Source organism: Oncorhynchus keta, chromosome 18 (assembly GCF_023373465.1).
Source record: "Oncorhynchus keta strain PuntledgeMale-10-30-2019 chromosome 18, Oket_V2, whole genome shotgun sequence".
NCBI classification, from domain to species: domain Eukaryota; kingdom Metazoa; phylum Chordata; class Actinopteri; order Salmoniformes; family Salmonidae; genus Oncorhynchus; species Oncorhynchus keta.
Window position 1 is genome coordinate 1,208,560 of NC_068438.1, and position 15,120 is coordinate 1,223,679.

The 15,120-nt window shown below is 41.1% G+C and overlaps 1 protein-coding gene across 5 annotated transcripts in view; it reads right to left on the bottom strand.

Annotated features, from left to right (window-relative positions):
• Window positions 1–221: 221 nt before the first annotated feature.
• LOC118397024 (fibroblast growth factor 12-like) overlaps window positions 222–15,120 on the bottom strand; it is a 127,974-nt gene continuing 113,075 nt past the window's right edge. For all 5 annotated transcript variants that reach the window (XM_035791418.2, XM_035791417.2, XM_035791415.2 and 2 more), the window contains 2 exons: window positions 3,672–3,870; window positions 222–2,826 (listed from right to left, as the gene is read on the bottom strand). In XM_035791418.2, the coding sequence (XP_035647311.1) occupies window positions 2,681–2,826; window positions 3,672–3,870 (345 nt within the window). In that variant the 3' untranslated portion in view covers window positions 222–2,680. The remainder of the gene's footprint in view (window positions 2,827–3,671; window positions 3,871–15,120) is intronic.

Here is a 15,120-nt window from a genome sequence, read left to right on the forward strand (position 1 = left end):
AAACTAATGACTTGTAGTAGAGTAGTTTCATGATAGGAAATGGATTAATATTACATTATATTCATGAATCAACATTCAAGACATTTTACGTAAACATTTAGCAATTAAACTTCCATAGTGTATATTTAGCAAATTCAGTGGGTGTGTCAGATCAAAGGCATTCAATAGTCAAAGACTCCTGTTTAAACTACAGGAACAATAAATTGCCAAAGAGACTGAGGTTTGGTATCATTATTCTTTATTGTTCAGTTATATTTTTCATCCTGCTGTTTATTTGCAATGTTTTTCTATTATATTATGCATATGAAGGTGTTTCAATAAAGGTGCAAACATTAGCAAACACATAGAAAGACCATTTACCGTAAATATGGCATTAATCACACCCTTCCGCTATACCCTTCAGGATCAGGTTGAGATCGACAAAGGGCCTACCTCCTTGAGGAGATATCCAAACACACCGGTACACATTTAGGCAGGGCTCTTTTTGCCCCCATACCATTCATTGCCTGTATGCCATGGACCTGAACTCATATCAATGACCCAACTCTCCAACACAACTAGTCCTAGTGCTGGTGTCTTTTTCCCCAATGGAAGACTTCTCAGAGGAGTGATTGGATAATTTCTCTCCTTAGTGGAGTAGTAGTACACCAATTAAATGCAAAATCACCAATTTACACAAAGAAAATTCTGGGGGGAACACGTTTTCAGGCCAGGTCTCCTTCAGCACAGCAGCCAATCAGAGACGACCTCATAGACCTCATGACTCCTTGATAGGCTAATTTAAACATATCTAAAAACTCTCCTCCAGTGTTGGTTGACCGAGTCATGATGAGTTTAACTGTGATAAGTAAAGAGATAATAAGACAATAGGATATAGGGCAGTGCGTATAGATATTCCCAGCAGTGGATCCAGAGTCTACAATGAATCAGGGCAGTGTATAACAGATTCCCAGTAGTGCAACTTATCACACAGGAATGATGAGGTTCATACAATGACACATTGTATGCTTTGGATGGTTGAGAAAGCAGTATGTGCTTTTAGCACAACTCACAAAAATCTAGATTGCTATTATAAGTGGAGGTCCCACTGAAATATGAAGGACTTCCTGGATGATGTCTGAAGGTATACCTGAGTGTGGAACTCAGGTTTTGATGACAGCAGTAAGTGTCATGACATATGACATCAGGGTTTGACCTTTGACTGCTCTCGTTAGCCCTAGCTGTCCCCTCATTCAGGATCCTTCAAGTGTGTCCATCACATCTCTCACATTCAAATCATTGTCTGGGTCTTTCGATCAAATGCTTTTTAGTGTAGCAAACTATTTTTTAAAAAGCAGCACACCAATAACAATACTTCCTTTTCAGAATTTCAAACTGTACATAATGTTTCTTGGCTTAAAAAAAACATCTGTGTACCCCTTCACTACTGTACTATGTGCAGTATCAGAATTCTACATGTCTGTCTCACAGACAATTCTGGACCAGCATGACCGCACCCCAGACATCTTGACCATGGCATGTGACTGCTCTGTGAGTGGCTGCACTATCAACTCAAGTGGCTAACAATAATACTAAAGTGTACCATGTGACCAACCTAATGTTGGAAAGGTAGCTAACTCCATCAAGCCCAACAGTGTGGAGTACCGTGACCCCACCCCACCCCACCCCAGTGATACCCCTTGCCCGCCCCCTTCCCCATGAGGGCATCATAGCAAATCAGAGAGCAGGATTCGTGATACACACCTATTCCCCTCTGACGGCAGTGTCTGCAGAAGAACCTCCCCATGCCAAACCCCTGCCTTTACCCCATCCATGACCCCCCTTCCCCAACCCAAAAGGAAAATTATAGTAATGATTAGGAGGAAGAGGGGAAAGAGCCTTAGGCCTAGATTCAATCAGATCAAGCGTTAACTGGCTATTGCCGACAACCGCACAGCTGATGTTTTGGCTGTGTCGAAGGTGTAACTGGGTTGGAGCTGTCAAATCGGTGAGCAGCTGTTCTTGATCATTGTTCACGAAGCCACACCCAAGTTCAGAACGAGAAAGTGTAGGCTATACAGAAATAATGACGCTCAAATTTAAAACAAAAATGATGAGGATCAGCCTAATCGAGGTGTAAATGACATCTCACATTCCAGTGTTCGAACATTTCTCTTAAACGGCAATGTCTGTTTTGGGTATAATGCCAGGAGCCTCTTGGTCGATTTGACAGCTCTAACGCAGTTCCACCTCCGACACCGCCGAAACAACTGCTATGCGGATGTCGACTAAAGCTGATCTGTTTGAATAAAGCCCTAAATCAATTACAATACCATGCTAATCCATGATTCTAACAACGCAAGTAGTACGGGAAAGTGCTGTTGCATTCATAAAATCAACATGTGTGAACTACCATGGTTTAAAGCTTTGAAACATTGACATTGTCATGATGAGGAGGACGAACTCCCTGGTGCCACACTCATATCAGGCTTTTGCATAAAATGTCAATTCAATGTCCTTGATTGAAAAATATTTTCTCCCTTTTTTTCTCAAATATTTCACAGGCAAGAATTTCGTAATTGTATGTTTTTTTTCTTCTATTTTTGTTGTTGTTGTTGTTGTTTGTTGTTGTTGTTGTTGTTTATGGTCGTTGTTGTTGTCGTTGAACAAGGTGTAAGAAATACGCGGGGCGATGTGCAGGCTATGAGCCACCGTCCTGCTCTGTGGAGTTCTGCCCCACCACTTTTTCTCCTCCGTTCAGGAGAGCGGGAGCCTCAGTCCCTGAGTTTTTTCGTGAGCGTCCCTTCTCCTCGATGTCATGCAGCGATGGCTCTTTGTACATGCAAACTGAAGAAAGGGCGGGGGGGGGGGGAGTGAGAGAAAAAAAAGAGAGAGATGGAGGTAGAGAGTGAAGAGGAGTGAGAGAAGGAATATTTATACAGTAAAGAGATATAGGAGAGAGCAGGAGGGGAGAGAAGGGAGGGGAGAGAGACGACAATGAGAGAGAGAGAGAGAGAGAGTAGGGGAGATAAAGGAGGTAAAGAGAGACAAAAAACAGAGGAGATGAATTGACTGATTCAGCGTTAGTTTAGTTCAAACACACACGACATTTGAACCTCCAGCAGGGTTGGGGTCAATTTGAATTGCGTCAGTCAACTCAAAAAATAAACTGAAATTCCAATTAGATAATTGCATTTTTAAAAATCCATTTTCAATGTTTTCTCAATAAACTGAAAATAATAACCTATTTATTTAAACCCATTTAAAATTCAGATCACTTCCTGAATTGCATGACTTCAAATAAAATTGACCCTAACCCTGCTTCCCAGTATCGAGGAAGTAATTTAGCTTCTCAAACTTGAATGGATTATCTGGGTACCTGTATCTGAGGACTCAAATCTATCAAAGGCACATTGAGGTCTTCTCAAACAAACAGAATTCTTGTAATCTGGCAATCTGACATTACACCAAACAGAATGTGGTTATAATGTCCCATGACAATTTTGACCTGCTGGGTCATTTATAAACAGATACAAAGATGCTTCATTAACATAGCTATGGCTTGTAAAAGTGTGTTATGACTCCTATTAAATACACTTTAAATAAACCTTGACTTGACTTATGGCAGGTGTTGCATTTGAATCCAGCCCTGAGTGTGGCTGGCTGGCAGCCAGACGGTGTTTCGGCCTCACCTTCGATGGGTCTGGGCACAAAGTGTGAGGAGGGCTTGGTCTTCTTCACCCGGTTGCCCTTCATGACAACGCCGTCCTTGTTGAGGCCCAGGTACCAGGCCCTGCCAGACTCGTGCTGCCGGAACAGCGTCGATGAGTAGATGACATAGTAGTTCTCAAAAACAGACTCCTTGAATTTTGCCTCTACTGTGAACAAGTCCTGAGGAACAAAGAGAGGAAGACAACGCTTGAGATCAGATAGTACAGTGTTCAAAGATCTCGCCCACCAGTTTAAAATACATTGAACATCAATGGAATTCTTAGTTGAAAAGGCAAAAAGTTGTCAACGAACACAGGTTTTGTTTATTTCAAGTGGAATTCACGTTTGTTGACAACTAAAATAAATATTAACCAAAAATGGACTTTGATTTTATGTTGCAGTGCATTTGGAAAGTATTCAGACCCCTTGTTCTTTTCTACATTTTGTCTCGTTATACCCTTATTCTAAAATAAACATGTTTCCTCATCAATCTACACACAGTACCCCATAATGGCAAAGTGAAAACAGGTTTTTAGAAATTTTAGCAAATGTATTAAAAATGAAAACAAAAATACCTTATTTACATAAGTATTCAGACCCTTTGCTATGAGACTTGAAATTGAGCTCAGGTACATCCTGTTTCCATTGATCATCCTTGAGATGTTTCTGCAACTTGATTGGAGTCCACCTGTGTTAAATTCAATTGATTGGACATGATTTGGAAAGGCACACACCTGTCTATATAAGGTCCCACAGTTGACAGTGCATGTCAGAGCAAAAACCATGACATGAGGTCGAAGGAATTGTCCGTAGAGCTCTGAGACAGGATTGTGTTGAGGCAGAGATCTGGGGAAGGGTACCAAAAAATGTCTGCAGCATTGAAGGTCCCCAAGAACACAGTGGCCTCCTTCAATCTTAAATGGAAGAAGTTTGGTACCACCAAGACTCTTCCTAGAGCTGACCGCCCTGCCAAACTGAGAAATCGAGGGAGAAGGGCCTTGGTCAGGGAGGTGACGAAGAACTTGATGGTCACTCTGACAGATGCGAGAACCTTCCAGAATGACAACCATCGCTGTAGCATTCCACCAATCAGGCCTGTATGGTAGAGTAGCCAGACGGATGCCACTCCTCAGTAAAAAGGCACATGACAGCCCGCTTGGTGTTTGCAAAAAGGCACCTAAAGGACTCTCAGACTATGCGATACAAGATTCTCGGGTCTAATGTAATCAACATTGAACTATTTGGCCTGAATGCCAAGCGTCACGTATGGAGGAAACCTGGTACCATCCCTACGGTGAAGCATGGTGGTGGCAGCATCATGCTGTGGGGATGTTTTTCAGTGGGATACTAGTCAGGATCGAGGGAAAGATGAACGGAGCAAAATACAGAGAGATCGCTGATGAAAACCTGCTACAGAACGCTCAGGACTTCAGACTGGGGCGAAGGTCCACCTTCCAACAGGACAACAACACTAAGCACACAGTCAAGACAACGCAGGAGTGGTTTCGGGGACAAGTCCTTGAGTGGCCCAGCCAGAGCCCGGACTAGAACCCCGATTGAACATTTCGGGAGACCTGAAAATAGCTGTGCAGCGAGGCTCCCCATCCAATTTGACAGAGCTTGAGAGGATCTGCAGAGAAGAATGGGAGAAACTCGAGGCTGTAATCGCTCCCAAAGGTGCTTCAACAAAGTACTGAGTAAAGGGTCTGAATACTTATGTAAATGTGATATTTCCGTTTTTATTTGTAATACACTTGCAAAATGTTTTTTTTTTTAACTGTTTTTGCTTTCTCATTATGGGATATTGTGTGTAGATTGAGGGAAAAAAATGTTTTGATTAATTTTAAAACAAGAAAAAGGGGTCTGAATACTTTCCTAATCCACTGTATGTTGAGGTGTCACCAGTGGAGGCTGTTGATGTAAGAAATTAGGAGCATGGGCTATGGGTGTTTGCTATGATTACATTACATTCAGACATCACAATGAGCACATCCTCCCCACATTCCCATCCACTGGGTATTACAGGTATAAAATCCAATACAATGGTGGAATTTTAGCAGAATAATCCAAGTCGACCTCTAGAAGATCCTACACTCTTAGCACCTTTTTTCTATCAGGAACCTACTAAAAGGGCACTTTGGCTGTCCCCATTTGAAGAAACCCTTTTGGGTTCCATGTAGGACCCTTTTCAGAAAAGATTCAACATTGAACCCAAAATAGTTCAATCCTATTGGGACAGCCAAAGAACCCTTTTGGAACATTTTTTTTCTAAGAGTACGTCTTACTACAGAGAGTAACATTTGATCTAGATTTCTCCTTTTTTCCAGGCCTTGGAATTGGATGACTGTGCCATTGTGTCATAGTACCCTCGAGCTGTGCACAGGTGGACAGGGTGGAGAATGTGATTAATCAGAGCACAAAACACCTCAAGTAGTGTGTACACACACACCCGACACATGCTGTAGACATGGACGAAAAGACAGAGATCGCCCTGTTTAATGTTTCCTGAAATTCAACTTGACAACATTATCTCTAACATCACCCCTCCATTATTTCAGCAGATGGTAATGTTTCCTTGAGCTCCAAGGGATGATTTGTGAGGAAGACAGCATGTAGGACAGTGGGGGAAGAGAGGGAGGGAGAGCAGTGGGAAATTGAGGGATGGAAAAGAAAACGTAGAGAATATAGTAGAAGGCTACGTGCAATGAAATAGACAGTAAACTTTGGTCAAGGGTCATGTCTTTTTATATAACCATCTGACCACCCAACCCAGATCAATCTATTCAGATATAAGATCACATTAATGAATAAAAATGACTTAAATGTAAATGTAAAAACGTACATTGTCTACAGTGGCGGTCGGTGACGTTTAAGATGAGGGAGGAGCATGGCCTTATATCATATAGCATGGCTTTATATAGCATGGCTTTATATCTATTACAGCATATTGGAGGTTGCTACAATTTACCCAACAAATTAAAATGTACAACCTAGCTGCAAAGGGCGAGAGAAAATATTGAGTAATCAAGGTGACAGACAGTGACACATTCAATACCACTTGACACACTCTTACCTGCATCAAGCTGATCTATGGTGTAATCATTAGTCCAACAGTTGCAAACAAGAGTTTCTATTGGACAAATTCAGGTATGTTAATCCCTGTTTCGTTACGTTTGCTTCCGTTTAAGAAAGGTTTTTCAACAGAATTGGCGGAATGAATACATCCCTGATCACCGCAAACACAGTTCACTTTCATAGCAGCCACATACAAACAGCAGGATCATTTGTTCATTGTATAATTTGTCCTCGCATCTACGCACTCTCCTCCTCTCACACTTTCAGTACACAATAAAACAGCTGTCTGTGACCATGCAAAAAAAACTTTCCATGCCATACCATAACCGCTAATCTCTACATACAGCCTACATCGTTGTCACCATATTAGCTAATATTATAGTCAACTTCAAGGGCGCAACTTTCAATTGGGACTGGAGGGGCATGACCCCCCCTCACATTCTAAAATAGCATTTTTGTCCCCCCAGTTTTATCATTTTGCACTGTAATACCAAAAGCGGCATCAGACCATGCGGACGCCTCAGAGCGGTCTGGTAGGCTGTTTGGAAGTTTCAGCCGGCTGGATTTAGGACCGCACGGACACCACAGAGCGTGCGGACAGGCTGTGTGAAGGCAGCTTCTGGAAGGCATGGTGCTGCTGTCTGCAGCTGCTGTCTCTTTGTGTGTTGTGCTTTGTCTCTGAGGTGTAAAAGCAAGCAGAGACAAAACTGTCTATACTTTAATTGACTGATGTAGCTGGCAAGGTAACTTCTGTTGGACTAGTAGTGTAACTGACATGTAATGTTATCTACAGTAACATCCCCTCTCGACTGAAGAGAATGAACTAGCTAGCTAGTAGCTACCACAGCCAGTTCAGCTCTAGTCTCTAGCTATCTGTCATGTAGCTGTATCTAACAGCTGTTATGTGTATGGAAAAGTTTTCTAGCCCTTTTGTCCCGTTTCAACAGAGGTAAATTAACTTGGATGGTTTTCATCCGTTAATGTACCATTAGACCTAGCCAAAAGCTGGCTAACGTTAGCTAGCTATCTCATTAACCTTAGCTATTATCTTTGCCTCAATCACACTAGACCTGAATTAAAGAAATGAAACCAGAGGCCAAATGATTGAAGACCAATATTCAGATGTTTTTTTAACAGCACAATGTGAGTTTTTATTAGAGTCAGTATAGCAATGTAACGTTATTGATCTGTCAATTTCCCTAGCAAATTCCCTACTTTTCACATTTACATGGTATAAACAGCTCTACAGGCTACACTGTCATGGTGCACAGTTAGTACACAATACTATGCTCATCATGTCTTAGCAGGATCAGGTGGTGACAGGTGTCCCAGCAGGGTCAGACAGCGAAGGAAGACCAGTCTACGGAGCTCAGGTGAATTATACAGGATATTAGCTATAACAATCTGTGAATGGATACAAAGTTCCATCTTGAATTCATGGGTAGTCCTACAGTAGATACAGGACAGCAGTTTAAAGCTACAGTATGAGATCTGGAAATAATGGTCATTTCAATTATTGAACCATTGATTCTATTCTTGAATAATATAATGTATAAATGTACACCAAGGTAATTCTTTATCATGCCTCATCTGAACAGGATCCGATGGTGACAGGGGTCTCGGCAGGGTCAGGCAGCCAGGGAAGTCCAGTCTGTGACGCCGCTGAGGTTAACTTTTGCAGATACAACACTTTATTCTCTCTGTGCAGCAAACATTGGACAAGCAAGAAGCTTAAAAAATGTAAACTATTTAAAGGCAGTCTGACAAACCTCAAGTTGATTTCCAAACTGTATCCAAGGTTGATAGAGGCTTTTCCTGATGACACAAAAAATGTCAAACAAAACTGTGAGGAAGACCTGAGAGACACAATTGATGATGATGATGATGAATGGACACAGATACGTTTGAATGCCCAGTCATATTCATCTCAGTATCTCAGACATACTGCAGTTTAAGACCATCCATAGAGCATACTATACTGACCAAAAATATAAACGCAACATTCAACCATTTTACTGAGTTACTGTTCATATAAGGATATCAGTAAATTGAAATAAATTCATTAGGCCCTAATCTATGGATTTCACATGACTGGGCAGGGGCGCAGCCATGGGTGGGCCTACCCATTTGGGAGCCAGGCCCAGCCAATCAGAATTTTTTTTTTACCCCACAAAAGGGATTTATTACACACAGAAATACTCCTCAATTTCATCAGCTGTCTGGGTGGCTGGTCTAAGACGATCCCGCAGGTGAAGAAGCCAGAGGACACATTTGCATGTTATGATCTCTTGAAGGCTGGCTGAATTCTTTCAAACCGTATGTTATTTTATCTTAGCATGTATACAGATTCTCCCTTCTCCCTGTTTTTGTTTGCTTGGAAAAGTTAATACTGGAGAATGTTATCAGAAGAAACTGTAACCTGGCATCTATAGCAGCTAAGAAATGCATTGCCATTAATTGGAAGGTTGGTTATTCTCCCACAATGTCACAATTGTTGGCAGAAATGTCAAGTTATGTTTGATTTGATTTATTACAAGATGAAGTGTATACTGTGCAACTTTCACAAGGTCTGGGTGCCTTATATGAAATACTGTATGAAAAAAAAAGTTCTGTATTGAAAACATTTTTTAGTGCAGCATTTGCAAATAGATATATTTTTTTCATGGCACACTAGACACCCGTCTGATTTGCATCTGCCTCAGAGGACTAATCCATTGAGGTCACAGGGACACGGTCCAAGAATATGGGGATTGTGGCTCAGATGCACAAGGCACGTAAGTCTCTCTCCAGAATGCCTTCTCTCCAGCCATTTCGTAGGTATTCATTGTTTCATAACTTCATTGTTTGCATTGTTTGCTGTGACTATCAATTCCCAATTACATATATCACCAGTAGTAGCCCACATTTACCGTTAACTTACGGTAATTTCTGTTAATGCCTTCAATATATTATTATTTCAGTTATTGGGGCGGCAGGGTAGCCTAGTGGTTAGAGTGTTGGACTAGTAACCAAAAGGTTGCAAGTTCAAATCCCTGCGCTGACAAGGTACAAATCTGTCGTTCTGCCCCTGAACAGGCAGTTAACCCACTGTTTTTTATTTTTTATTTAAATTTACCGTTCTCATTGTCGTGTTTTGCAGCAATCCCAACCTATGCTACACTTGTGAGAAACACGTTTTTGTTCATTACATTCAATTTATACATTTTGTCAATATATTGATCGTCTTTCATTTCAAATGCTCCTGTCAATGTTGAGTAAGGACCTGCACCTGAATATGAATATAGAAGTAGGACTAGTTTACCTGGCCTGCGTGCAAATGTAGGCCTATAAATGTGCCCAGTTAGGGATGTCTGATAGTATTTCTGATTGTCTTAACTCACTGTGGAGCTGTGGAGCTTCTCAACATAATTCTGAACAGCAAGTAAACAAAGTATGTTCTTAGAATCAATTGAGAATGACAATAGTTCCTCAGTGTTTTAACAATATTTCCAGCTCTCTCCCTTTCGATAACCACTTGGCCTTAAAGGGAAAAATGTAATGCTCTGATCCAGTGGAATATTCATACCTGATTACTTCTTATCCCTTGCGCAAATAGCCTACAGCTCTCTGTCCCAAGCTCACTGGCTCGGGAAACTCTGAGGGCCCAGAATATTTTATACAATGTTTCAAGTTTGCTAGTGTGAGTTTCGGTGACCCAGTTAATACAATGTTTCAAGTTCGTTGCAGACAGGCCATGAGTAGCCAATGTGATTTAAAGGCTATTAATTTGCAGGCTGCAATGTTGTAGTCTATTTTTAAAAGTTGGCAATGGCAATAAAAGTTCATTTTATATTTGTATAATTTTCATTTAGATTTAGATAGAATGTAGATTAACCCCAGACAAAGACTATTATAAATTACATTAAACTGTCCCACAAAAATGTACAAATCAAAATCATAACTGCCACATAGATTGGTAGAAATGGTAAGATAAATTGGCACTCTAAATGGAAAAGGTTGCCGACCTCTGGTGTAGCCTATTACCGGCAACTTCAGGAGCTTAACAGCAGAATCTGCGAAGGCCAGCAGCAGAGGGAGGATGGTCAGGAACAGGTTTTTTTCTTCTCGTTAGGCTATCTTGATCTCTGGCTTCTTCTTGAGTCATTTGTGTGTCTTAATTATTTAATCAAACAGCATGCTTAAAGCATCAGACCAGTGCAGTAGATACAGCCTAGTTGATTTTATTAAAACACATGTCTATACATGGAAAAATAAACGTAGGAAAACTATCACCAATTGATTGGTTTATTTTTTTGTCATGGACAGCCCTAGTAGAAATGCAGAAAATGAGCTTCAGATTACCCCAAAAATTCTTAGGGAGGAAACCCCAGACACACCGCCAGGTTATGTCCCCCCACTTCTAAAACCAAAGTTGCGCCCCTGGTCAACATAGCTAGCTACTAGAACTGACGCATTAATAAACCTGAGCACAATGAGCCTCCTATGTTTTGTATTGAAGCCAATGTACCCAGAGGAGGACAGAAACTAGCTGTTCTCCGGCTACACCATGGTGCTACCCCAGAGAGTGCTGTTGAGGCTACTGTAGACCTTCATTGCAAAGCAGTATGTTTTAATCAATTATTTGGTGACGTGAATATATTTAGTATAATTTTATCTAAAAAGGATAACTTTTTGTTTCACTATAAAAAAAAATCTGAAATTCACCTTCCTCCTCTGAGGAGGCTACACTGATTGTCTATTTCTAATGAACTTATTATATCCAATCCAAACATTTTACTTCTTTATATCTCTATCTCCTACAATGAAAGCAGTTCTTCCTCTAAGGTTTAATAACCCAGATTTCCCGCCTTAGGCTGCTTCCAATGTTAACATTCACTTCTGCTAATCATGTATGGCTCGCCCCTTATAATTCCTGAGTAAATATCAGTTATTTTGAGTTGAAGCATTATACTTGCAGGTTGTGTTACCAAGCTCACTTTATACCAAAGAAGAACACTGACCAAGTAATAAGGCTCAGTTCCAAGCAGCGCAGGGCAAGCTGAAGACAGCTCTCCACCCAACACATCTCACTGGATTTGGGGGACGGGGAGATGCTCCCCCTTCTCCCATCCCGCTCCACAGCCACGTTAGCAGATTAAGGCTTAGTAAATCAACAGGGAGACCACTCTATATAGACAGCTAGGCTAATAGGGGAGCCAAGGCTGAGCCAGGAGAAGGTCAGATGAGAGATACAATGCAGGCTATAGAATCAGATCAGTTGGCTGGAGTCATTGGTCACGAGTCTCTCCAATAAGAGGGAGTATTTTATGTCATAATATCTCAGTCCCTGTTCTGGAAAAAATAGAATACAATGGAATTCATCTCAGAAGACAGAATCAAATATTCTGTGCTAGCTCCAAATACTATATATGTTTTTATTTTACAGAAATTAAAGAACGATGCAAAATAAATGGTTGATAACATTAAACATTATTATTGAAGCAGGAAGATAAATTACCCAGTACACCTCAAAACTGGAGGCCACTCATTTTATTGTGCTGTGATACCCGTACTATCAAGATTAGAGGACATCAATCTTCCACTGTTTACCCGTCATGGTTGCCATTGATCGATTTCTAAAATGGAGGAGGGAATCGCAGCCAGAGCCTCCTTATTACACTCTCATCACCAACCATCATCATCAACTACAGCAACAAATGTCTCATCCTCCTGATAACACTGTCACACTTATGACCTTATATAATGCAAACTTGGCGGTAAAAAAATGTATCTACAAAGGTTATTTTCATCAGACACAGATCTTGATGAAGTAAAACGACAAAAAAACGAACACCCCGACAAACAACACCTCAGTATAGCAAGCTAGACAGCAATCAACAGGATCGGTACCCACGATCACACTTTTTTCTTTTGGTTCCTGGGTCATTCCACTAAAAGAGTGTCTTTTGCAACCGTTTGATATTTTAAGTAGAAATTGTGCACCCAACACTCCATTTTAAAATCCTGGTATATTAGTGCACTTTCATGTAGTCCACATAGAGAATTATTTGACAAAAGTGTGAACTGAACTCTTATTTCAATTTGGTTGAAATATTCCTTTAAAAATATTTTTTTACAAAAGAAACATGGAACATCTAATATTAAAATCACAGAGTAAAAGCAGGTGAGCTGGTTCTACTCTTTTTGGCCATTTTCTGGTGTTTTGTGGTGGAAAACTGAGCAGGTCGAGCATAACACGTGAACCCTGTTCCCCATAGATAAATGCAGGATAAACATTTATTGTCATGAATCTTGACCTAGAGGTTCTGCAGAGTGGTCACTAGCTGGCACAGCCATAAAGTCATAAAATCTAAACCTAACCCTAACCTTAATGCGTAACCCTAACCTTAAATTAAGACCAAATAGCAAAAATAAGAATCATGAATTGCAGCTGGCCCATCTAGCGAAAATCAGTCAGTTATGCTTCCAGGGCACGATTCATGACAAAACGTCAACCTGCTAGACCAGGCCTGGGCAAAGGCCGGCCCGGGGGCCGTATGCGGCCCGCGACCTGATTCAATACGGCCCACGGAATCATGCTCATATCACAAAGAATTTGAAATAGTAAAGTTTTAAAGGCCCAATGAATACTCACCTTTGGGTAATGATTTAACTCCCACCACTTGTGGGACATTTATTTTGAAGGCACGTATAACAACAACTGCACGAGGACAGACAGTGACTGACAGTCTGACACACATGTCACAGTTACAAATAGTAACTAGCTAGAAATTGCTCAAAAATTAGTTTTCCACATATTCAAAGAAAAGGAAAGTAGACGATGAATGTAGAGTGTTCCAGCAAGAATGGAAATAATCGAAATATTTCTTTATTGAGGTATCAGGGAAAGCTGTGTGCTTAGTGTGCAAAGAGAGCATCGCTGTCTTGAAAGACTACAACTTGTCCCGACACTTCCAGATGAAGCATGCAGAGAAATATAGGAATATGTCTTCTGAGCAGAGGGCGAGTGCATCGAAAGAGTTGCTTTTCTCAGTTGCAAAAGCAATAAGGACTTTTCACAAAACTGCATTCAGCAAACAATGGAATTGCAAGAGCTAGCTATGTACTGTCCCACAAAATTGCTAAACATAGCAAGCTATTCGCTGAGGGCGAATTCATTAAAGAACGTTTAATTGACCCTGCCGCAATACTTTTCCCCGACAAGAAAGAGCTGTTTCAAAATGTTTCCCTGTCAAGATGAACAGGTACACGGCGTGTTGAGAATATTGCAGAGAATAATTGAAAGACAAGGTAAAGGATTTCATCTATTTGTCCTTGGCCCTGAATGAGAGCAGTGATGCCCGTGACACGGCGCAGGTGTTGATATTCTTACAAGGCATAACCCCAGACTTTGAAACTACAGAGGTCAATAAGTGTGTGGCAAAGCTGGGACTGAGTGTTGAAAAGTTATTCAGTGTGACCACTGATGGGTGCCCAAACTTGACAGGAAAAAACATAGGCCTTTTGAAAAGGATACAAGATCAAGTAGCTGAGCTGAATCCAGATCGGAAAATGATTTTCCTGCATTGCATTATTCTTCAGGAGGTGCTCTGTAACTGTGTTCTGAAAATGAGCCATGCTGTGGATACAGCCACTAAAGTAGTAAACTTCATAAGAGCAAAATCTTTAAACCACAGGCAGTTTGTCTCACTGTTGGAGGAGACAGAGTCGGGTCTTACAGATCTCCCCTACCACACAAACATGAGATGGCTGAGTTTGGGGAAAGTGCTTAGAAGGGTGTGGGATCTGAAGTATGAGATTGTTGAGTTTCTGCAAATTAAAGGAAAATATGTGGATTTCCCTCACCTGCAAGATAAAGAATGGTTGGCTGATTTTGCCTTCACCATGGACATGATAGCCCTCATGAATGAACTGAATTCCAAACGACAAGGGAAGGGCCTTTTTGCACATCAGATGTACATCCTTGTCAAAGCCTTTAAGGGAAACGTACTACTCCTTTGACCTGCCAAGTAGAAGCCAAAAATCTCACTTACCCTTCTGACTCTACTAGTCTGTTCCCTATCAGATGACCAGCAGGAGAGGTATACTTCGCTGCTGCGTGCTTTGAACAGTGATTTTTTCTCATCGTTTTGAGGATTTTCAAAGTGTTGGAATGACATGCTGTCGGTTTCCTCTCCTTCACCGTCAATGTGGATAATGCTCCCACTGACCTGCAACTTGAGCTTATCGATCTTCAGTCTGATGCGGTGATTGGAGAACTATTCAAAACCATTTCACTGACGAGGTTCTATACATCTCTTGATGGACAAATCTTTCCAAAGATTAGGAGTCATGCTCAGAAGATGTTTGTACTGT